The 25,974-nt window shown below is 44.3% G+C and overlaps 1 protein-coding gene across 5 annotated transcripts in view; it reads right to left on the bottom strand.

The window, feature by feature from the left end:
- ST7L (suppression of tumorigenicity 7 like) overlaps positions 1 to 25,974 on the bottom strand; it is a 224,845-nt gene that overhangs the window by 195,580 nt on the left and 3,291 nt on the right. For all 5 annotated transcript variants that reach the window (XM_069761734.1, XM_069761732.1, XM_069761735.1 and 2 more), the window contains exons 2-4: positions 13,911 to 13,993; positions 6,847 to 7,006; positions 1,715 to 1,769 (exon numbers count right to left, since the gene is read on the bottom strand). In XM_069761734.1, coding sequence (XP_069617835.1) covers positions 1,715 to 1,769; positions 6,847 to 7,006; positions 13,911 to 13,993 — 298 coding nt within the window. The remainder of the gene's footprint in view (positions 1 to 1,714; positions 1,770 to 6,846; positions 7,007 to 13,910; positions 13,994 to 25,974) is intronic.

Genomic DNA, 25,974 nt, shown 5'->3' on the forward strand with positions numbered 1-25,974 from the left:
TAACATGACCCGTTACTGAGCACATCTTCTGTATATATGCTACAATATAAATATACAGTATATTAATGCGCTCATCTATCAAAACAGGCAGTTTTTCTGCTTTTTTCATGGCAGTTTAGACACAAATTTGGGTGTCCTTTATTTATTGCTCCAATATATCCTGCATTGATGTCCAGAGACTATATCCACTCCTGTCAGCCCTGGACTCTGTACACTAACCTGGTCCATGGCTTTGCTAGTTTTATTTGTATGGTCAATCTTGGACTTTGCCGTGTGTGGAATCAATCACGTGGGGCCTCCATCAAGTGGTTCAAATGGCAGCCCATCCTAGTCATGTGTCAAGACGGGCAGCAGTCTGAAGAAACACCGCTCCTAAAACCTGTGTCTCAACTGACAGAAAACTAGTATCGTAGGCACACTGAGCACACATAACAATGAGCTCCCGGAGAAGGGCTGTGACAGAAGACAAAATAAATGCAGCCGAGGAAAAGATTTATTTCTTCTCCTGTCAAAGCCCTTCTCCAGCACCTCACTGATATGTGCGCTTATGATACTGTGTTTCATTAGGCTGCAATCCATCCTGACATCTGACTAGGATGGACCACAGTTTGAATTACATGACGTAGAAATTTTACATGGTTGAAAAAATGTGGGGATGGAAAGTTAACCGGCTATAGAAGGTAATGCCTTCTTTCTCTATTGTAAAGCTTAAAATCAAGAGACAAACAATAGCGACCAGGGAAGCAGCAGAGAGCGGCCGCTGGACCCAGAAAAGATAAGTAATACTTCATTTGATTTCTAATAACTACCAAATCTTATAGCCAAAAGTTTTCAGAAAGTGGACAACCCCTTTAATATAAAAGTCCGATTTAAACTATAGATCATTTTCCAATAACCCATTCCCTTAATCTAGCAAATGGTATCGCTGTGAGTTCAGTCAGTGGGCTTACCATGGGCAGGAGCTGTAGTAGCATGTGTGTCGGAAAACTAGAATATCATTATACTCCCACATTCCATGGACATACTGATATGGAATTTAGATTGTGAGCCCCATCGGGGACAGCGATGATAATGTGTGCAAACTGTAAAGCGCTGCGGAATATGTTAGCGCTATATAAAAATATAGATTATTATTATTATATTACAAACCTGATTTTCTCTTTTTACGTCGTGATTTCCAATGTCTCCTTATACCTACATGTACCAGCACATACTTGTGAGCATACAGAAGAGGCAGAGTAGGCTAATGACCGCACAATACAACATGTAACCTTAGTAAAGCCACCATAAAAAGCTTAATCGTAACCATCTGAACAGACTCATTCATGCATCACATTAAGTTTCTTTATCTGGGCGCGCAAACGTGTGGAATGTAAAGCCAGCAGAGCATACACAGACAACTCAATAAACCCTGGAAATGTAGATGTCAGCAGGAACATCACTAATAGGTATGGTTTCCTGGCTGCTGGGATTTCTCTACACTTCACGTGCTGCATGAAAGATTCATTGCTCTCTTCCCTAGAGTAACACTGAAAACACCAACTGATGTGTAGCAATAGGTCGAAGGCAGTGATGCCCGCGGTAGCCAACCTGATCAATGCTAACATGGCTTTGGAAAAAGGTAGAGCTGCTTGGTTGTTATAAAGTACTTATCGAATATCTCATCGCCCACTGTGTGCAGAAGTGAAATATAGGCTACAGAAAAGACAATCACCTGCTGTACTCTGCTCCTCTGAAAAGATTAAGAGGGTTCCGCCACACTTTGCACTCTGAAAAGACAAGACACACAAATAGTATATATAGACACGCTATATAACTGGTTATTTATTGGAACATGTATAATGCCAAAATGTCCTGAATGTTAAAGAAAATCATCTCTCCTGGCAAATAAAAAGGGGTTGATACTGTACATGTTTGGAACTCATCTCTTATCTATGGAATAAGGGGTAACTTCCTGATCTCGGGGATGACCCCAACCAGACCCTAGCTCTGAAGAGGCCAGTGTGAATGGAGCTTAAGGGGGGGGGGATATTAAAGAAGTTAATTCTTCTGTTTTCTCAGCTGTATGCAGAAACAGAAAGTCTATTTTCCCTGCAAGTCCCTGCCAGGGGGAGGAGGAGCAGCAGCTGTGCCAGAACTTAAAGAGGGGAATGATAAATGCAGGAACAAGAGACTTCCTGGTTCTACATAGAGCAGAGAAAAGAGAAGAATTACCATATCTGAGTAAGGCTGGTTTCATATTTGCCTCTGTGTGCGCAGCGTTTGATCCGCATACATCCGCATACGTCATGTGTACATATATTTAACATGGTGTACGCTTGGACATGTGTTTGCATGCGTCGTTTCTTGGTGTGCGGTTGGGTCTGGCAAACGTAACATGTTGCATTTTTTGATGCGTTAAAAAACGTATTACTGTCTATGGGAACGCATGCGCACGCATGTCCTTGCGTTTGATGCGCTTGCGTACTTCAGCCTGCGCATGTCCAGGAACTGATTGAGACACACCCTCGTGGAAATATCGAACTAATGCTCATAAGAAACGCAAACGCAGGCAAAAAACGCAAATGCATGCATATGCAGCATTTTTTTTGCCGTCATGCGTAAGCTGATGCGGATAAAAACGCTGCGTAAACATGCATTTGCGTATACAGATGATACGCTGCACACATATAGGCAAATGTGAACTTCGCCTAAGAAGGCAAACTGAGCAATTGTAAGTACACAGTGCTATCTAGTCCGAGGATTGCAATATATTAAGAAGATGACAATGATGATTGGAGTGCTTCTTTTATACACTGTATCAGCCTGGACCACAGCTACAGCAGTTATTTGGATCTGATTTTAAATCACCGCTGTAGCCATGACACAGCTCGCGATATTCCGGGATAAGGTGCGAGTCAGGAGAGTCGGCTGCCACACATCTGCAGCTCTCACCTTAACCCCTGATATTTAAGCCTGGGTAGGGACTATAAGGACACATTCACACATTCAGTATTTGGTCAGTATTTTACATCAATATTTGTGAATGGTGCATATGTTTCTATTAGACGTTTCCTGATTGTTCCACTCCTGATTTTGGCTTACAAATACTGATGTGAAATACTGACAAAATAATGAACGTGTAAACGTGGCCTAAATCAAAGAATTTTAGCTGTAGCTGCGATCTCTGTGGAAATATTGCTATAAAATAGCCACGATGTATCTCATCCTTGATAGTGAGTTGCCAACGTGTAAGAACTTATGAGATACAGTGCTGCTCACCATTATTGGCACCCATTAATTTTTTTCACAGACCATATCTTCAGAAATAAATGGAAATGTTCCAAAGTTATATCCTCAGGATTTTTTAACCAGTGGTCCAAAGTAAAACAGTAAAACATTGCTTTTCAACTTACATGTTGCAATTTCAAAGAAGAAACAGAATAAAAAGCATGTGCAGCAATAAAAGCACCAATAATTAATACTTGGTTGCACACCCTTTGGCATTGATGACAGCCTCCAAACGTTTCTTGTAGCCATCTATAAGCTTCTCAGCTGGTATTTTCTCCCACTCTTCCCTTGAAGTTTCGTCAAGCTCTTGAATGTTTTCAGGGTTCTTTTCCAATGACAGATTTCAGCTCATCCCAAAGATTTTCAATGGGATTGAGGTCAGGACTCACTGCTAGACATAATATAACTGTCCATCTTTTCTTTTTCAACCATTCCTATGTACTTTTGGATGTGTGCTTTGGGTCATTGTTTTTCTGAAGGACCCATAATCTTCGACACAAACCAAGTTTTCTTATGCTGGATAGGACATTTCCCTCTAAAATCTTTTGACAATTCTCGGATTTCATGATTCCTGTGATACAGTCAAGGTCTCCAGTGCCAAGTGCAGCAAAGCAACCCCATAGCATTATGTATCCTCCACCATGCATAACTGTTAGTAGTGTGTTTTTTTTCCTTATAAGCTTTATTGCATCATCTGCAAACAAACTGTTGCATTGCATTGCCAAAAAGCTCTATTTTTGCTTCCACTGTCCACGGAATATTTTCCCAGAAAGATTGTGGTTTGTCAATGTACTCTTTGGCAAAGATCAGTTGTATCTTTTTATGTCTATTCTTCAACAATGGTTTCTTCCTTGGCCTTCGCCCATGAAACTCTGTTTGGTTTAGTGTGCGGCACATGGTACTAGTTGAAACCATGACCCAAGACTGTTCCAGGTTGGCCTTCAGGTCAGGATATTTTAAGTGGTGTTTTTTCCACCATTTGACGACATACTGTCACGATCCATTTTCCATTTTTGGATTTGTGGCAGCTTTGGTTCCACTCTGTTATGAATGTTGCTTTTTCCCTTCAGGACCATCGGGGGTTAATGTCAGTTTTTCCCCCCACTGGCAATCTGGTGTAACTGCAGTGCTGTTGGGTCAGCTGATGTGGTGGTGACCACTCCCCCACCATCCTTTAAATGGTCACCTGACACATCAGCTGACTGTTGGTGATAGAGTTTTTCTATGGAGACCAACCTTGCAGTGGCAGCTCTCTGGTGTCTGCTGTTTCTGGAGTTTGGAGTCCGACTTCTGTGTCATCTGCTAAGTGTGGGGTTTTCTCCTCGTCTCTTTCGTGTTTGTCACTATCCCCTGTGTGATACTATCTGCAGTGGTGAGGCTAGCTCTCCTTGCCGGCCAGTGCACTAGCCAGGGCAGTGTGAGGTGACAGTGAGGGACGAGGTTCCTGACGGAGGTGGGGGGGGGGGGGAAAGGACCCGCTTAGGAGAGTGCAGGGTCAGGCTAAGGTTTGAGTAGTGATGAGCGAGTATACTCATTGCTTGGGTTTTCCCGAGCATGCTCGGGTGGTCTCCAAGTATTTGTGAGTGTTCGGAGATTTCAGTTTTGTCGACGCAGCTGCATGATTTACAGCTGCTAGCCAGCATGAGTACATGTGGCGGTTGGTAGGGAATTCTCACATGTATTCCAGCTGTCTAGCAGCCACAAATCATGCAGCTCCGTCAACAAAAGCAATCTCCGAACACTCACAAATACTCAGAAACCCTGAGCAACGAGTATACTCGCTCATCACTATGTATGAACAGGAGGTGACCATTCCTTCATTTCTCTATTGATAGGGCCTTCGTCCCCCCTTTTCCATTCCGTTGTCTGTTGGTCGTGCTGTCCACTACCGACCCCCCATGGGGTCGCTATATATCGTGACACATATCTTGTCAATTTTCCTCTTTCACCCACATCCAAGGAGGTTCTTGACGGTACCATGCTTGGCAAACTTCTTAACATTGTGAACTGTTGAAACTGGGATACCAAGGTCTTTGGAGATGGCCTTATACCCTTTGGAAGCCTTGTGTTTGCTATAATAGCAGTTCTGATTTAATCAGACAGCTCCTTTGTCTTCACCAATGTGGCAAAGAACAGGGCCTACCATGTGGCTTTTTAAAACACTGAATTCATCATTCATTGGCTAACTGATGTCACATGGGCACCGACAATTAATCACAGTTGATTCTCATTTGTGATTTTACCACAGGCGAGTCAAAATGTGTTTCCATATTAATTTAATGCAAAAGGGTGCCAATTCCAATGTCACAGCAAGCTTTATGTTTTTCTATTTTTCCCTCCCATTATTTTTTGTTTTAAAATATTTGCTTATCATTTGTTCTTTCGTTTCACTTGATTCTTTTTTTTCAGGAGATATTCCACATTAATGTACTTAAACTTCATGGGTGCCAATAACGATGTGTTTTCTTTAATAGGTGCCAAAAATAATTTCTGCAACTAGGTTTCATTCAAGACTTTGCAGTGTTTGGCTTTTCTAGGCTCTTTATTACCCTGCACATTACTGGCATCACAATGAGTTAACTGAGAATCTATTAGTGGGTCATTCTGATGGGGAATTTCTAACTCCCTTATCTGTCTTTTACCGAGCTTCTCTCAACTGATGACCACTTCAAAGCTCAGCTAGACCTTCTGGTAATAAAGTTTGTACAGAATACTTCATAAAAAGACTATTCCCAGTCAGATCAACTTCTGCAGTTTTTCATTGAACTCATTTTGCAGCCAGGAATACGTAAGGAAGTAAAAAGCCTGAGAAAACCAAAAATTGCAAAACTTTAATGAGACTCATATGCAAAAATGATTTGAGCCCAAAATACATGCATTTAAGTATAGAAGAAAGTACCCACAAGGGTGTCCTTATCATTTACAAAATGCTATGTGTGTGCAGTCATCCTGGAGCTACACAGAGACCTGTCATTTCCACATCTATAATAGCCTGCTTAAAATAAAAAAGGGTGTTTAAAGTGAATGTTCCCCCGATCAATTGTTTTCTCACAACAAATGTCATTGTGGGTTCCAAATAATCTAGTGATAGAGAATATATAACTTGTAAAGAAAGGTTGAACTTGACGGATCGTATTGTTTAAAGGTGGACATTTACTATGAATGGGTATCCCATCCTTAGACATTGTCTATGTACCATGAAGGTCTGATGGAGCCCATCTCCAGAATGGGGTTACAGTGTTTATGTTTCACAAGAACCTATATTTTTATGCTACTTATTTTCTTTACGGCAAAGTTATCATGAATCAGCCTTTACTTCATAATTTATTTGTTGATGTCTCAAGGAGAGAAGACATGATGATTGCCAGCTAAGCAACACTGAGTCAACACTTCACCCTACACCCGTGACCCCAGATGGAAACTAGACTGTGGAGCTTCTGCTTTTCAGGGCCAGCAAGTCTACGCACTGTATTCTGTGATGCCAATTACATCATGGCATCTTGTTCCATCCATCTGTAGGATGTGAACAGGGTGTGTGAGGAAATGCACGTGCCATTATCGGCCACAGATGGTCACCTGACAGAGTTTGTCTAGTCTCATGGTCTCCAGAGTTAGGGAAGAAACCGTCCGCAGAGACTCCAGGATCGATCCCTCCCATCAAAGGACGTAAGTGGTTTACAGACACTTGCTCGATGAAAGATGTGCCGTATTTCCGGAAGTAACACCATTCAAAAATCTAAAACGCAAAAAACACATATTACTACATACATACTACACTACTGCCTAGCTGATGTATAAAAGTGGACATCAGGTGTGTGGGTGTGCGTGCGTGCGTGCGTGCGTGCCAAGTTCATTCTTTTTGCCATTTTCTTAGCATTTTTTCTGGTGGGTTTCAGACAGAATTTACCTGAAAAAGACATCATGTGCACATACTCTAAAAATGGAAAGGGGAAGATTCATTAAGGTCAATGCTTTGAAATTATTTCACAAATTGTACATTTATTATGTGGCACATGAATAAAAAAAAAAATCAGAACATTGTTTTTTAACAAATAGTTTGTAAATCAATTTTCTGATTGATTTTTGCATGGCAATATTTTTGTGGGATTTTCAATTTTTTATCGCATTTTTTCAACAATCGTGACATTTTGATTTGTTTTCTTTACACTGGTTATAATATGTGCTAATTAATTTTAGAGACCAAACTTTTACGGACGCGATGAAACCTAATAGGTTTATTTTTTTTAACTTCTTTATTTTTGGATTGGGAAAAGGGGATAAAGTCAAACTTTAATGCTTTTGCTTTTTCAATAATTTTCACAACATTTTTATTATTTTTCACTTGTTCGCTCTTCTAGGGAACTTAAACCTACGAATGCTTGTACTATATACTGCAATACCACGGTGTACAGTTGTGGCCAAAAGTATTGACACCCCTGCAATTCCGTCAGATAATACTCAGTTTCTACCTGAAAATGATTGCAATCACAAATTCTTTGTTATTATTATCTTCATTTAATTTGTCTTAAATGAAAAAACACAAAAGAGAATGAAGCAAAAAAAATCGATCATTTCACAGAAAACTCCAAAAATGGGCCAGACAAAAGTATTGGCACCCTTAGCCTAATACTTGGTTGCACAACCTTTAGCCAAAATAACCGAGACCATCTGCTTCCAGTAACCATCAATGAGTTTGTTACAATGCTCTGCTGGAATTTTAGACCATTCTTCTTTGGCAAACTGCTCCAGGTCCCTGATATTTGAAGGGTGCCTTCTCCAAACTGCCATTTTTAGATCTCTCCACAGGTGTTCTATGGGATTCAGGTCTGGACTCATTGCTGGCCACCTTAGAAGTCTCCAGTGCTTTCTCTCAAACCATTGTCTAGTGCTTTTTGAAGTGTGTTTTGGGTCATTGTCCTGCTGGAAGACCCATGACCTCTGAGGGAGACCCAGCTTTCTCACACTGGGCCCTACATTATGCTGCAAAATTTGTTGGTAGTCTTCAGACTTCATAATGCCATGAACATGGTCAAGCAGTCCAGTGCCAGAGGCAGCAAAGCAACCCCAAAACATCAAGGAACCTCCGCCATGTTTGACTGTAGGGACCGTGTTCTTTTCTTTGAATGCCTTTTTTTTCTCCTGTAAACTCTATGTTGATGCCTTTGCCCAAAAAGCTCTACTTTTGTCTCATCTGACCAGAGAACATTCTTCCAAAATGTTTAAGGCTTTTTCAGGTTAGTTTTGGCAAACTCCAGCCAGGCTTTTTTATGTCTCGGGGTAAGAAGTGGGGTCTTCCTGGGTCTCCTACCATACAGTCCCTTTTCATTCAGATGCCGACGGATAGTACGGGTTGACACTGTTGTACACTCGGACTGCAGGGCAGCTTGAACTTGTTTGGATGTTAGTCGAGGTTCTTTATCCAACATCCGCACAATCTTGCGTTGAAATCTCTTGTCAATTTTTCTTTTCCGTCCACATCTAGGGAGGTTAGCCACAGTGCCATGGGCTTTAAACTTCTTGATGACACTGCGCACGGTAGACACAGGAACATTCAGGTCTTTGGAGATGGACTTGTAGCCTTGAGATTGCTCATGCTTCCTCACAATTTGGTTTCTCAAGTCCTCAGACAGTTCTTTGGTCTTCTTTCTTTCCTCCATGCTCAATGTGGTACACACAAGGACACAGGACAGAGGTTGAGTCAGCTTTAATCTATGTCAACTGGCTGCAAGTGTGATTTAGTTATTGCCAACACCTGTTAGGTGCCACAGGTAAGTTACAGGTGCTGTTAATTACACAAATTAGAGAAGCATCACATGATTTTTCGAACAGTGCCAATACTTTTGTCCACCCCCTTTCTTTAATGTTTGGTGTGGAATTATATCCAATTTGGCTTTAGGACAATTCTTTTTGTGTTTTTTCATTTAAGACAAATTAAATGAAGATAATAATAACAAAGAATTTGTGTTTGCAATCATTTTCAGGAAGAAACTGAGTATTATCTGACAGAATTGCAGGGGTGTCAATACTTTTGGCCACAACTGCGTAGTAAAAGTCACATTGCCCTAGGAAGCCCAGTCCATGGTACTACAAAGATGGCGACATTCGGGTCTATAGGTGGTCCACAGCCGCCATGGCAGCCAATTAGCATCTTGCGTCACAATGGGGGGGGTGATGATAAATTTATCATCCAACATACATTATGTCTCTGTAATAAAGTTGAGGGTCTTGACTGTCTAAAGTTTATGCTGTCTATCACACCGTATTAGTAAATCTGCCCCAATGTGTGAATATTCTCACTATATTGCTCCGTGTAATAGACACTGGGTCCTCCTATAACTGCTGCCCTCCACCACAGAGAGAAGAGGGCACTGATCTCCCCAAGATCTCCACTACATTTGCTTTTATCAATAAGAACGTGCTCCTTGATTACACCTTCAACAATGTATCTACTTCACAGGCTCTTTATTCTTGCCTGCAGACCCTTCCTCTAATTATTAAGAAAATGAGAGCGCAGTAAATTTCTTGCTCCAGTAGTATGGAACCAATATCCCCGTATACAGTGAAATAACCTTCTGTTCCCCTTTCCACATGAGAACAGCGGTAATAGGGTAATTACAGCCAATTATCATGAGAGCACCCTCCGCTCCTCCCATCTCTGCCAGTATGACTTACAATTTAATTATGCTGACTAAATATGGTTTGTTTTATCCTGATAAAGAAGGAATCTTAAGAATAAAAACATAAAAAAAAATAATGCAAACGGAATTTGCAGATATCCCTGTGTCTAATGGCTTCTGCCCGTGGCATTGCCATGTACGCACAGATGGCATGGTGGTACACAATCTCCTTAGCTCCGTATTACGGTGTAGTGGGCTCTCAGTGTCCACTGTACAGAGATTCTCAGAGGCTGTATCCTTTTCACACTTATATAGGTTTCATTTGATAAATGTTTTATTGTTTTACAGCTCAGTGGACCACCCCTCTGTTCTCGACACCACTCAAAATCCTCTATAGAAAGCAAAACTCTACACTCCTCAGCTTATTTATAACTATTGCCTAGGAGGTCTCACGGCACTAGAGAACAGTGAGGTAAGAGGACACTTTTTAAAGTCCTTGTTAATGTCTCTATTCATGGACGGTGATAAAAGGTTCATCTATTTCTTAAAACATCCTGACAACTCCTTAAATTGCCTTCTTTACAACAGTAAAAGACATGAAACTAGGGAGCCGTGTACCATCCCCAGCCGCAATAAAGCTGCTTATTTCTGGGTCTGAGGCGCCACCTTGAGGCCTTCTAGATAACTACTGGCAAAGCATTTCATCTGTGCTACAAATAAATAATGGCTAAATTATAATATTAACATATTATATTGTATCATTCTAAAAGGCTTGAGGCATCTGAAAACCTAAATTATTTGGATAGATATTTGTTAGGCTGCGGGATTTTGTCTTCTGTTCTGGACCGGACACAAGACTGCAGACAGGAGCAGTAGAGCTTAGTGGCAGGTCACACATGCCCACTGCTGCTCTATCCACGGACACAAGACTGCAGACAGGAGCAGTAGAGCTTAGTGGCAGGTCACACATGCCCACTGCAGCACTATCAACACACACAAGACAGCAGACAGGAGCAGTAGAGCTTAGTGGCAGGTCACACATGCCCACTGCAGCACTATCAACACACACAAGACAGCAGACAGGAGCAGTAGAGCTTAGTCGCAGGTCACACATGCCCACTGCTGCTCTATCCACGGACACAAGACTGCAGACAGAAGCAGTAGAGCTTAGTGGCAGGTCACACATGCCCACTGCTGCACTATCAACAGACACAAGACAGCAGACAGGAGTAGTAGAGCTTAGTGGCAGGTCACACATGCCCACTGCTGCTCTATCAACAGACACAAGACTGCAGACAGGAGCAGTAGAGCTTAGTGGCAGGTCACACATGCCCACTGCAGCACTAACCACAGACACAAGACAGCAGACAGGAGTAGTAGAGCTTAGTGGCAGGTCACACATGCCCACTGCAGCACTAACCACAGACACAAGACAGCAGACAGGAGTAGTAGAGCTTAGTGGCAGGTCACATGCCCACTGCTGCACTATCCATGGACACAAGACAGCAGACAGGAGTAGAGCTTAGTGGCAGGTCACACATGCCCACTGCAGCACTATCCATGGACACAAGACCGCAGACAGGAGCAGTAGAGCTTAGTGGCAGGTCACACATGCCCACTGCTGCACTATCCATGGACACAAGACCGCAGACAGGAGCAGTAGAGCTTAGTGGCAGGTCACACATGCCCACTGCTGCACTATCCATGGACACAAGACCGCAGACAGGAGCAGTAGAGCTTAGTGGCAGGTCACACATGCCCACTGCTGCTCTATCCACAGACAAGACCGCAGACAGGAGCAGTAGAGCTTAGTGGCAGGTCACACATGCCCACTGCAGCACTAACCACAGACACAAGACAGCAGACAGAAGCAGTAGAGCTTAGTGGCAGGTCAAACATGCCCACTGCTGCACTATCCATGGACACAAGACCGCAGACAGGAGCAGTAGAGCTTAGTGGCAGGTCACATATGCCCACTGCTGCTCTATCCACGGACACAAGACAGCAGACAGGAGCAGTAGAGCTTAGTGGCAGGTCACACATGCCCACTGCTGCACTATCCATAGACACAAGACACCAGACAGGAGCAGTACAGCTTAGTGGCAGGTCACACATGCCCACTGCTGCTCTATCCATGGACACAAGACCGCAGACAGGAGCAGTAGAGCTTAGTGACAGGTCAAACATGCACATGCCCACTGCTGCACTATCCACGGACACAAGACAGCAGACAGGAGCAGTAGAGCTTAGTGGCAGGTCACACATGCACACTGCTGCTCTATCCACAGACACAAGACAGCAGAAAGGAGCAGTAGAGCTTAGTCGCAGGTCACACATGCCCACTGCTGCTCTATCCACAAACACAAGATAGCAGACAGGAGCAGTAGAGCTTAGTGGCAGGTCACACATGCCCACTGCAGCACTATCAACACACACAAGACAGCAGACAGGAGCAGTAGAGCTTAGTGGCAGGTCACACATGCCCACTGCTGCACTATCCACGGATACAAGACAGCAGACAGGAGCAGTAGAGCTTAGTGGCAGGTCACACATGCACACTGCTGCTCTATCCACAGACACAAGACAGCAGAAAGGAGCAGTAGAGCTTAGTCGCAGGTCACACATGCCCACTGCTGCTCTATCCACAAACACAAGATAGCAGACAGGAGCAGTAGAGCTTAGTGGCAGGTCACACATGCCCACTGCAGCACTATCAACACACACAAGACAGCAGACAGGAGCAGTAGAGCTTAGTGGCAGGTCACACATGCCCACTGCTGCACTATCCACGGATACAAGACAGCAGACAGGAGCAGTAGAGCTTAGTGGCAGGTCACACATGCACACTGCTGCTCTATCAACAGACACAAGACAGCAGACAGAAGCAGTAGAGCTTAGTGGCAGGTCACACATGCCCACTGCTGCTCTATCAACAGACACAAGACAGCAGACAGAAGCAGTAGAGCTTAGTGGCAGGTCACACATGCCCACTGCTGATCTATCCACAGACACAAGACAGCAGACAGGAGCAGTAGAGCTTAGTGGCAGGTCACACATGCCCACTGCTGCACTATCCATGGACACAAGACACCAGACAGGAGCAGTAGAGCTTAGTGGCAGGTCACACATGCCCTCTGCTGCACTATTCACAGACACAAGACAGCAGACAGGAGCAGTAGAGCTTAGTGGCAGGTAACACATGCCCACTGCTGCTCTATCCATGGACACAAGACCGCAGACAGGAGCAGTAGAGCTTAGTGGCAGGTCACACATGCACACTGCTGCTCTATCAATGGACACAGAACAGCAGCAGTTGATTTTAGCGACAGATCGCACATGCCCATTGCTGCTCTATTCAAAGTCTAGGGGGCTGCCGAAGATAGCAGGGCGCATTGCAACACTCAGTTTATTTCACATCTTTAATGCCATAGTCTTAAAATTTATGTTTGTAGGTCCATTCAGCTGCTACTGGTGACGGTTTGCAGCCAGCGGTATCCTACAAGGTACCAGTGGTGAGATCTACATAGATCTAGCAGTTATTACCTGCACAGTAGATAAGGCTTGCCGAATAAGGAATTTTATGTAACAAACCTTTTACCTTTGCAATTTCCAAGAAGCTACACAATAAATGTCTCCTACAGAAGAAATTCTAAAATTACCTCCAACTGCTTCTTTTTAAATCCTACAAAGTTTTGCCACACAACCGTCATTAAAGGTGTGTTGACTGCAAAACTGAAGCGTTATCTTTAGGATAGGCCATCAATGTCAGGTTGAAGGGGGGTATCAGACACACAGCACTCCAATTGCCCAACTGTTGGCCACAGAAGTGTACAGAGCCAGAAGAACACAGCTCGATACACCATGTAGTGTCCATTTTCAGGTACTGTAGCTCCGTTCCCATTGCAGTGAAAAAGTTATCAATATTGTCCTGAAGAACCCATTAATGTGAACTTGGCTTTATAATAATTCCTGATGGTGCATTTTGCAAGTGACACTATAACGTTTGGAACAACTTATACCTACCAATATTAACCCAGATATGAGGGATGATGTTCCAGTAAGAGCAACATAGAATTTTGGGGTCAGTGTGTTAATGAATCCAGTCACTGAAACAGAAGATAAATCAGATTAATAGAGATTTCTATATGGGTTCATAGTAACAGAGTCTATGTTGCAGTTTGTTAATTTTCTAAAAAAATAAAAACAAATTGCATATTTATTTACCAGACATATAAATAATTCAAAAAAGGATCACACATCGCTATATAAAACCTGCAGTGAATTAATATGCACATTTCTTCTCTTTGTTTTGTCCTTTATGAATTTTATTATTGCTGAAGTAAATAAGATTTGCCTCAGATATGTGCATTTCTAGCAGCTTTATATCCAGGCAATGGTGGCCTGAACAATCGTCACCGTAAACATGTGCAGCCATTGATAATTCTCTAGTTTGTCACTGATCGCATTTGTTAAGAGTCAATCCGCTGGTGAAAGTGGGCATCTACCCAACGATTGTAATGGAAAATATACGATACTATGTTTCAAGCTTAAAAGCTTGCTATATTACTCCGCTCTGCCGTCCCCTCTTTCAGGAGCGCAATGTTCGCCTGCTCCATCCGTAACATATTCAGACAAATTGGGGATACCAAAAAAACCCTCACTAGCAAGCCCTAAAACTTAGCTTTTATTCAATTTAATTGTCTCTTGAGAGAGGAAGAGGACATATTTCCCAGAGGAGCATTGCGGCTTTAAGTCTCCTCATCTCGACATGCTTAACATGTCACTCTCCGCAAGAAGAAACTATTCTTCTTGGATTCAGTTTACTGAAAATACTGGGGTCATTTGTCCCTATACTGCCTAAGTGATTATCGTTGAGTATAAGGCATAGCCATATTTAGCACCGGGTGACTCCTCGAGGTGCCAACTCTGATGGCAGGCTAGGACTTCGTGTGGTCCCGCTATATGTAACATTTGTAACAAATGTCATTTTATCTATTTACTTCTTGCAATTTGAAGGCAACAAATCAATGGACAACCTTGGCATAGCAGCTCATTAAAAAAAAAAACAAGTGTCCAGAGTAGCAGAGCAACACTAGCACTGGAGAATAAAAGCCGTCACATGAAGACTTTATCACATAACAAGTTTCACAATTTGGCCATCACTTTGGCTGAATAGGAATACTTCATAACTCTCGGATATTCTTTATCACACAACACTAAACAATTATTCAGCACTTTCAATTCCCTTCTTCAGCCATCACTGTCCCTTCTCACATCCCTTATTTCTGCAGAAGACTTTGCCTCACATTTTAAAAACCAGAGTGATCACATCAGCTTTAGTGTTCAACTACCACAACGCTTCCACAGAACAGACCAATGCCCTTCCCTATATAACCAAAGAAAAGTTTACTAATTTTCTTGCCAAATCATACCGCACTTGTGCACTTGACTCTAACCCATCCCACCTCCTCTACAACCTCACCATCTTGTATATACCAGCCCTAACCCAGTTTTTCATCCTTCCATTAACTTCTGCTGTCTTCCCTTCTTTCAAACATGCAACAATGTCCATCATGAAGAAGAAGCCATCACTTAATCTAACCTCTACATTCAGCTGCTGTCTCACCCCATATCATTATTCCCATTATGTCCACGACGTTGAACTTTCCTCCTGAGACCTCTCATCTAACTCGCTCTTCAACAACCTACAATCCAGCTTCTGTCCCCACCCCCCCACTGAAACTGCCCTAACCAAAATTACTAACAACTTCCTAACCATCAAAGCTAACGGACAATAATCTATAATGTAATCTTCATATGAAAATCAGAAAAAACTTGCAGGATATTCCGAGTGCTGCCAGTGGAAGATGTCCAAGGTCAGGTAGATGAAGAGTTTTTATTGTATTACTCGTTTTGGAGATGATCAAACTTCTTCCTCAGATAACTCATTATATGAGACAAACGGAATAATAATATTTGGTCCTCACAAGACCTTCTTCTCTCCTACCTTCACCATCCAATTGCCTCTAAGATTTTTCCCAAGCACTCCCCATTCTCTGGAATTCAGTACCCCAAAATGTCCGATTGTCTCCTGTATTTGGAACCTTCAGACAGAGCCTGCAATGACCCCACTGTCACATCACTGCACCCAGAGTGCTGCAATCCTCGAACTACTGCCTCCGTCACCCATTACCGGGTCATTTGTAGTCCCATAAGGTCCGGGTCCTCTTCCATTCTGTACCAGTCTGACACTGTTCGTTTGTTAATTAAAATTTATATATGTGTTTTGTATATCAACACTTTTTCACATGTACAGGACCATTGAACTAATGAGGCTTTAAAAATTAATAATATCATAGACCAGCACTGGTTATAGGCAATATACGGTATCTGGCCTCCTAGAAAGACCCTTGGGCAATGTTACCATTTGGAAAATGTTGAAGTTTCTTTCCCTTCTAGGAGTTTTCATGAGATCACATCCACTGTCTTTGACCTAACACCCATTTTGGACTTTCCACACAGAAAAACAAAGCTTTTATGCAATGTGGAAACAAGGCCATAGAAAATGTTCGCATCTAGTGTTATTTCTTTAGTAAAAAAAAATGCAGGAAATTGTCAGAAGTGCCTTCTGTTGTGTAACTTGGCTGTTCCGCCTCACTGAGCTAAAAGGGGGAAAAAAACGCAGAGAACTAATGTGTTAAAAAAAACCGCACTGTAGGTAAAAAAAAAAGCTCATTCATTTTGTGGTTATTTCAAAATGTTGCATGTTTTCTGGTCACAAAAATGGAAGGAAAAAAATTTAGTAAACTATCTTCGCTAAACAGAATGCTTGCAATTAGAAGACACATTTAAAAAAAAGTGGAGTTCGAAAACTGTATTGTACAGCTAAGTTACAGAGATAGATGGCGTGCTATTTTGCTGTAACATATTGGTGCATGCAGACACTAGTCATGTGCAAGGTATACAGTAACATCGGTGATTCCCAAATGAGGACCGAGCACGGACATAGTGTGGCAGACTGGCATGACAACCATTTCCCCCTACAGAGCATCTGTGCCCATGCTCCACCCGAGTGACCCAGCCCTGCAGGCATTATGGAGCGGTCACTGTGGTATTAGGGTGCTCATGTCTTTAAGGCCACATCCGCTATGGATTATTGCAGGACTCTGTAGCACCCGGGAATCCTTTCTAATTCACACTTTCCACAGTATCACTTAAGACCAAAAACAGAGTTAAAAACGCTATATTATATAAAATAGTAAAAACACATTAAGGCCTCATTCAGACATCCGTTTTTTGTGTACGTGTTCTATCCGTATGGTAAAGTCTATGGTTCCGTTCACATGTCCGTTTTTTGCAGATCGCATGTCCGCAAATTAATCACCGAGACATATCCTATTTTGATTGGAGTCACAGATCAAAATGACCCATACAAATCTATGAGTCTGTGAAAATCAGACACAGCACGCAGATGGCACCAGTGTACCGTCCATGCGCTGTGGAACAGGGAGGCGAAGCGGGGGGGGGGGGGGGGGGAGGGCGGCCACAGAGTTTTTAGCTTTCCGATGTCTCAGTCCGCACTTATCTGGAACATTTATGTAAGATGAGCGCCATCTTCTCAGCTCTCCTCACTCTCAGGCCGGAATCACACTAGTCTGTAATACGGACGAGTGCTATGCGATAAAAAATCTGACCAGTATTTCTCTATGGGGCAGCTCACATCTTCCGCTTTTTTCTCGTCCGTATTATAGTTGTGAGTGAAATCGCAGCATGCTGCGATTGTCCGCGTATCTCAGCTGAGAAACGCCAATGCAAGTCTATGGGGGCGAGAAAAATACGGATTACACACGGACCGTCAGTGTGACTTGCGAGAAATTCTCAGCCATTGGGCAGGTGACAGGAAAGGCTCAGCCATTATTTGCTCATTTTGCAAGTGTGTGAGAAAATCTCACCATACGGATGAGATACCGATGACACACGGATACTTTTTTTTAGGAAAAAACCCATCCTGACGGATGAGATACGGATCACCATACGGAGAACATTTGTGCGATTCTCAGCAGACAAAATCGGACAGATTTTTTATACATTGTGTGCGACTCCAGCCTTAGTCAGAGGAAAAGATTGGACATAGGCCGTCATAGGTACAAGAGGTATCTGAAAAGCATGAGAAAATCTGATGTCTGAATGAGCCCCAAGGTCGCACAGTCCAAGCTTCACCGATGCTTTGGATTTGAGGCTCATTAGTGCTGGTCCATGTGTCAGTTTTTACAATCCGTGATTTTCATGTACGGATAAATAAAAGAAAATTACAAAGCGTCACCTATCCATGGCACTGCTAGTCCCGGACTGCACGCTGACCACATCCCTGTGCTTTATATGATTCTCACAGACCCATGTGTATGGGCAATTCGGATCCGTAACCAGACCTGTCTCCATCTGCAAAAACCCCAAACATATTAACAACCCCACAGACCGGAACAGGCATGTGCTCCATGATGGAGGCCGGAGTCCCCATACTTGTTCTATCCATGTGGACCACGCGGTCAGCAAAAGAGAAATAATAATGAAAACGACATCTGTTTTTGATCCAGGTCACAGATCAGAATTACCCTACAAGTATGTAGATCCGTGAAAAGCACTGACCGCACAGTCATCTGTGTACTGACCGCGTGCCGTCATCCGTGTACTGACCACGTGCAGTCATCCGTGTACTGACTATGTGCTGTCCGTTATTTCCTCTTCTGCATATCAGAAAATCACTGATAACCGGACCCCCTGACCAGAGACTGCTGAATGTAAATGCCATGTGATTGCCAGGCTCCTATTTCCAGGCATACATACCATAAGACTGCTTTGAGAACGACAGCGCCACTTTAAAAGAATTAGCCATATACATTGAAAAAAAAAACATTTTGGTGACAGACATAAAGGATGCAATATCAAAAATAAAACAGCAGGGGGCACACTGAGCTTTGTGCAGTAATGTGAAATAGACATTAAAGGGAACCTGTCACCCCGTTTTTTGAGATTGAGCTATAAATACTGTTAAATAGGGCCTGCGCTGTGCGTTACTATAGTGTATGTAGTGTACCCTGATTCCCCACCTACGCTGCGCAATACATTACCAAAGTTGCCGTTTTCGCCTGTCAATCAGGCTGGTCAGGTCGGGTGGGCGTGTTCACAGCGCTGTTTCTTCCTCAGCTTTACGTTGGTGGCGTAGTGGTGTCCGCACGTTGAGGTGACTAATCCACTGTGGGCACGTGAACAAGGAGCGCGCGATCTGCGCTATCACCCCGTCATCGGTGGGGGCGGCCATCTTCCTGGGGCCGCGCGTGCGCAGATGTAGTGCTCTGCTGCACGGGGCTTCAGGAAAATGGCCGCGGGATGCCGCGCGTGCGCACAAGAGATCTCGGCGGCCATTTTCCCAAAGCCGAGTTTGCATCTCGGTCTCAAAAAACGGGGTGACAGGTTCCCTTTAATCTACGTCCACAACCGCAGCAGCGTCCCTGCATGCTTCATTACTGGGCCGTGCACTGAGGTAGGAGCACTGAGGGCTGGAGGATGCCAGCGGGGTATGCCATCTGTACACAGCAGTGTGTGGGGGATTATCCAATGTATCGATGACTAAAGAATAGAGATGGGCAGACACCTGGATGATAGGGTTCGGCCAAACAGTTACAAAAAGTTTGGGTCCGGGTACCAGAACAGTACCCGGACTCAAACCCCAATCACTTGAATGGGGGGCCCGAACATCCAGTGTTTGCTGCGATGTCATGACAGAACGGCAAACACCGCTTCTGATCGGCAGTGAAATCCTCCCCACCGGTCAGAGAGCCGCGGTTCCCATGTTGTCAAAAGACAGCGGGAGCTCTTTCTGCTGTGATTGGAGGTATAAACTTCACCTCCGGTCACTGGTGTCAGCTGATGGGACTACTGATCCCATCAGCCGACACCTGCTGACACTAATAACAGTGAAAGCAGGGAGCGGCAGATGAATACCGCCATCTGCCGCTCCCGCGCTGTAAATAATTAAAATGGCGTGGGTTCTCCCCTAATTTTGATAACCAGCCAGACAAAACTCAGAGCTGGGGGCTGCAACCTTCAGCTGTCAGCAAGGCTAATTATCAAGAATAGAGGGGTCCCCACGCTGTTTAATTATTTAAATAAATGTAAAAAATGGCGTGGGGTCCCCCCCATTTTTGACAACCAACCTTGCTAAAGCTCACAGCTGGGGGCTGGTATTCTCAGGCTGGTAAGGGGCCATGGATATTGCCCCCTTTGGTAAGATCCCCGCTAGCACTGTGAGAGTTTTTCTGACCGTGCTAGCAGGGATCTCACCGAGGTCACCGCAGTTCAGCCCGGCTGGGAACGGAGCCTCAGTGACCGGACGTAACCTCAATGATGTCACCACCGGTCTCTGAGGCTGCGTTCCCAGCAGCTCATTCACCAGTGGTTTTTAGCCTGGGCGGTGTTATATTGGCTCCATCTTGGTTGAAAGGTTGAAAACTGTTTATGCCCAGACATAGATTACGGCGTGGGACAGAACGACGGACAGGCATGGGTATATTGTTGTTTTATAATTTTAGTTGAATAACAGGAGATCGAGGGCTTCGCTGGAATTAGGCATTTCAATAAAAATGGAAAAAAGTGTTTAGTATTATTTCACATAAAGGACTTTATTCTGGCTATAATTATAGGATTAGCAATGGATAGGTGTCTTATAGACGCCTCTCCATTACTAAGCTGTGGGCTTGATGTCACCTGACAATACAAAGGTGACATCAACCCCACAATTATGAACCCCACTTGCCACTGTTACAGGGCAAGTGGGAAGAGTCGGGCAAAATGCCAGAATTGGTGCATCTAATAGATGTGCTGTATCTGGGCAGCTGTGGGCTGCTGGGGGGCAATATCCATGACCCCTTACCAGCCTGAGAATACCAGCCCCCAGCTGTGAGCTTTAGCAAGGCTGGTTGTCAAAAATGGGGGGACCCACACCGTTTTTTTTATTTAAATAATTAAACAGAGCGGGGACCCCTCTATTCTTGATAATTAGCCTTGCTGAAGCTGACAGCTGAAGATTGCAGCCCCCAGCTCCTAGTTTTGTCTGGCTGGTTATCAAAAATACAAGGGAACCCATGTTTTTTTTTTTATTATTATTTATAGCGCAGGAGCGGCAGATGAATACTCCCATCCACTCCTGCTCTCACTGTTATTAGCGGCAGCAGGTGTCGGATGATGGGAGCAGTTGTCCCATCAGCTGACACCAGTGATCGGAGGTAAAGTTTATACCCCCGATCACAGCTGAGCGCTCACACTGTCTTTTGACAGCATGGGAATCGCAGCTCTCTGACAGGCGGAAATTATTTTACCGCTGATCAGAAGGTGTTTGCTGTGCTGCCATACACATGACAGCGCGACAAACACCCAGTGTTCGGGGGGCCGTACCCAAACAGTAACATGGAATTCCTGGTCAAGTACATGTTCAATGTCCGTGCTCGAACAGTAAGTTATCGGTTTTGACACCAAACTTTACTGTTCGGGTTCGTCCATCTCCACTAAAGAACTGTAGTGTAAAGCTGCCCTATCCGAGGTTAGGCCTCATTCACACGTCTGGGATTTCCACAGACAGAGCACATACCCATTACAGGCTATGGGGCCGGGAACATGGTTTTTCTCAGACCAATAGCACAAAAAAGAAAAGAGGCAAGTTCATCTTTGTCCCTAAGTCATTATCAACTCGCCTAGTGTATGGGCTAGTGAGATACTGGGTCAGCACTGATGGCAGCCTGGCCTGTGCGCGCAGGGCCGGCGTCAGCACCCGGCGTACCCGGGCAAGTGCCGGGGCCCTAGTGAGACGGGGGGCCCATTTTGACAAGTGTGACCAACTTTTTACTATTGATGCTGCCTATGCAGCATCAGTAGTAAAAGGATATAATGTTAAAAATAATTAAAAAAATAAAAAAATTGTGCTATTCTCACCTTTCGGCGTCCCCCGCAGCCTTCCCGCTCCTCGCGATGCTCTCGGCAGCTCCGCTCCCAGTGATGCATAGCGAAATGACCCCAGATGACATAGGATCACACGAGACCGCTACGTCATCACGGTTTATTGCCGCAAAGCATCACTGGGAACGGACCTGGCGGGAGCATCGCTAAGGTCTGGGCTGGATCCGGGGGCCGCCAGAAGGTGAGTATATAACTATTTTTTATTTTCATTCTTTTTTAACAGGGATATGGTGCCCACACTGCTATATACTATGTGGACTGTGCTATATACTATGTGGGCTGTGTTATATGCTACGTGGCTGTGTTATATGCTATGTGGGCTGGGTTATATACTTCATGGCTGTATTATATGCTATGTGGGCTGTGTAATATATACTACATGGGCTGTGTTATATATACTACATGGGCTGTGTTATATGCTACGTGGCTGTGCTATATTTCTCTGCTGTATCTGTGCATCATGAATCGTGGTATATGTTAAAGGGGGGGGTCCACTGAGACTCTTTCGCCCGGGGCCCTCAAAAAGCTGGAGCCGGCCCTGTGTGCGCGCTCCTCCGGTCCATACAGTGACCACAATATTCACTTATGTGGCTGGAAACTGGTGAAACACTGATGAGCAATACTCAGATAAGGTGCTATTCGACACCTGCTAATCGAATGTCTTCAGCGTGCTCCAATAACCCGTCCGAGTCCCCGCGGCTGCATGTCTCGCGGCTCTGCCACAGCTGCACCACATGCAGGGACTGTATAACATACAGGCACCGCCGGTCACTTCATGCTGAAGTAAAAAGAGTGGCCATGAGATGTGGAGACATCTCATCCACTTTGCTGGAACTGTGAGACGCTGCGTTTTTTACACAGACAAAATATAAAGTCAAAAACTCATTGTGAGAACAAATGGAATCTGTCACTGAGATTTTGTTACCCCATCTGATAGCACCATGATGTAGGGGCAGATACCCTGATTCCAGCACCGATACAGATTGTCACTTACTCGGCTGATGCTGCAGATCTAGCAGGTCTCTGAATGCAGAGCTCTGTATAACTCCGACCACACTACTGATTTACAGCTTTCTGTGTACACTGTGCATAGGCAGAAAGCTGCCAATCTGTGGTAGGTAGAGGCTAGGCTATACTGAGCTCAGTAATATGGAGGACTACATGGCAGCAGGTTTACCAGTCCTCTAGTGTTAATCCCCTGCCAATAAGTGATTTTAGCAAATATACACTATGCCAGTGACACATTGCTGTGTAATCATGGTCTCTGTCTCTACAGTACGCTGCTCTCAGATTAAGAGGCAACAATGACAGATTCCCTTTGAAGTGAGCCTGTCAGGTCCCCCATGCCCTCCAACCCACCACCATTCGTATATGTGTTGTTAAATACCCCGTCTTCATCATTGTGGGCACGCGCAGTGCGCCTCAGGAGCTGGCAAGCGTACACTGGGTATCGGAGGTGCAATGACGTGGGCGAAGAAAGCCGGGCGTTCTGCGAGAGATGTCGGCTCTTGGGAATAACGTTATCACGGCCACAGGGACCACAAGTCTGGGGAAAACAACGCCCCACTCACCAGTCAAAGGGATAATTCTAAAGATGTGTAATTAGGTGACAAACACTATAGAGTGCTGGGAGGCCACGGTCACACGGTCAGGATTTTACCTCAGTATTTGTAGCCAAAACCAGGAGTGGAATAATCCTAGGAAACGTATAATAGAAACACGTCACCCACTCCTGGTATTGGCTTATAAATACTGAGGTAAATCGGTGTGTTAACCCCTCTGTGACCTTAGACGTACTATCCCGTCGAGGTGCCCTGGGCTTATCTGACCCTGGACGGGATAGTACGTCATAGCCGATCGGCCGCGCTCACGGGGGGAGCGCGGCCGATCGCGGCCGGGTGTCAGCTGCTTATCACAGCTTACATCCGGCACTATGTGCCAGGAGCGGTCACGGACCGCCCCCGGCACATTAACCCCTGGCACACCGCGATCAAAGATGATCGCGATGTGCCGGCGGTGCAGGGAAGCACCGCGCAGGGAGGGGGCTCCCTGCGGGCTTCCCTGAGACCCCCGGAGCAACGCGATGTGATCGCGTTGCTGCGAGGGTCTCCTCACCTCCCTCCCTGCTCGAGCCCCGGATCCAAGATGGCCGCGGATCCGGGTCCTGCAGGGAGGGAGGTGGCTTCACAGAGCCTGCTCAGAGCAGGCACTGTGAAGGCTGCAGCGCTGCATGTCAGATCAGTGATCTGACAGAGTGCTGTGCAAACTGTCAGATCACTGATCTGTGATGTCCCCCCCAGGACAAAGTAAAAAAGTTAAAAAAAAATTTTCCAAATGTGTAAAAAAAATAAAAAAAAATATTCCAAAATAATGAAAAAAAAAAAAAAATATTATTCCCATAAATACATTTCATCTAAATAAAAAAAAAAAACCAATAAAAGTACACATATTTAGTATCGCCGCGTCCGTAACGACCCGACCTATAAAACTGTCCCACTAGTTAACCCCTTCAGTAAACACCGTAAGAAAAAAAAAAAAAGAGGCAAAAAACAACGCTTTATTATCATACCGCCGAACAAAAAGTGGAATAACACGCGATCAAAAGGACAGATATAAATAACCATGGTACCGCTGAAAGCGTCATATTGTCCTGCAAAAAAAGAGCCGCCATACAGCATCATCAGCAAAAAAATAAAAAAGTTATAGTCCTGAGAATAAAGCGATGCAAAAATAATAATTTTTTCTGTAAAATAGTTTTTATCGTATAAAAGCACCAAACCATAAAAAAATGATATAAATGAGGTATCGCTGTAATCATACTGACCCGAAGAATAAAACTGATTTATCAATTTTACCAAACGCGGAACGGTATAAACGCCTCCCCCAATAGAAATTCATGAATAGCTGGCTTTTGGTCATTCTTCCTCACAAAAATCGGAATAAAAAGCGATAAAAAAATGTCACGTGCCCAAAAATGTTTTCAATAAAAACGTCAACTCGTCCCGCAAAAAACAAGACCTCACATGACTCTGTGGACCAAAATATGGAAAAATTATAGCTCTCAAAATGTGGTATTGCAAAAAATATTTTTTGCAATAAAAAGGGTCTTTCAGTGTGTGACGGCTGCCAATCATAAAAATCCGCTAAAAAACTCGCTATAAAAGTAAATCAAACCCCCCTTCATCACCCCCTTAGTTAGGGAAAAATAAAAAAAAATGTATTTATTTCCATTTTCCCATTAGGGCTAGGGTTAGGGCTAGGGTTAGGGCTAGGGTTAGGGCTAGGGCTAGGGTTAGGGCTAGGGTTAGGGCTAGGGTTAGGGCTAGGGCTAGGGTTAGGGTTAGGGCTAGGGTTAGGGCTAGGGTTAGGGCTAGGGTTAGGGCTAGGGTTAGGGTTGGGGCTACAGTTAGGGTTGGGGCTAAAGTTAGGGTTTAGATTACATTTACAGTTGGGAATAGGGTTGGGATTAGGGTTAGGGGTGTGTCAGGGTTAGAGGTGTGGTTAGGGTTACCGTTGGAATTAGGGTTAGGGGTGTGTTTAGATTAGGGTTTCAGTTATAATTGGGGGGTTTCCACTGTTTCGGCACATCAGGGGCTCTCCAAACACGACATGGCGTCCGATCTCAATTCCAGCCAATTCTGCGTTGAAAAAGTAAAACAGTGCTCCTTCCCTTCCGAGCTCTCCTGTGTGCCCAAACAGGGGTTTACCCCAACATATGGGGTATCAGCGTACTCAGGACAAATTGGACAACAACTTTTGTGGACCAATTTCTCCTGTTACCCTTGGGAAAATACAAAACTGGGGGCTAAAAAATAATTTTTGTGGGAAAACAAAAAGATTTTTTATTTTCACGGCTCTGCGTTATAAACTGTAGTGAAACATTTGGGGGTTCAAAGTTCTCACAACACATCTAGATAAGTTCATTGAGGGGTCTAGTTTCCAATATGGGGTCACTTGTGGGGGGTTTCTACTGTTTAGGTACATTAGGGGCTCTGCAAACGCAATGTGACGCCTGCAGACCAATCCATCTAAGTCTGCATTCCAAATGATGCTCCTTCCCTTCCGAGCCCTCCCATGC

Source organism: Ranitomeya imitator, chromosome 3 (genome assembly GCF_032444005.1).
Source record: "Ranitomeya imitator isolate aRanImi1 chromosome 3, aRanImi1.pri, whole genome shotgun sequence".
In the NCBI taxonomy this organism is placed as follows: Eukaryota; Metazoa; Chordata; class Amphibia; order Anura; family Dendrobatidae; genus Ranitomeya; species Ranitomeya imitator.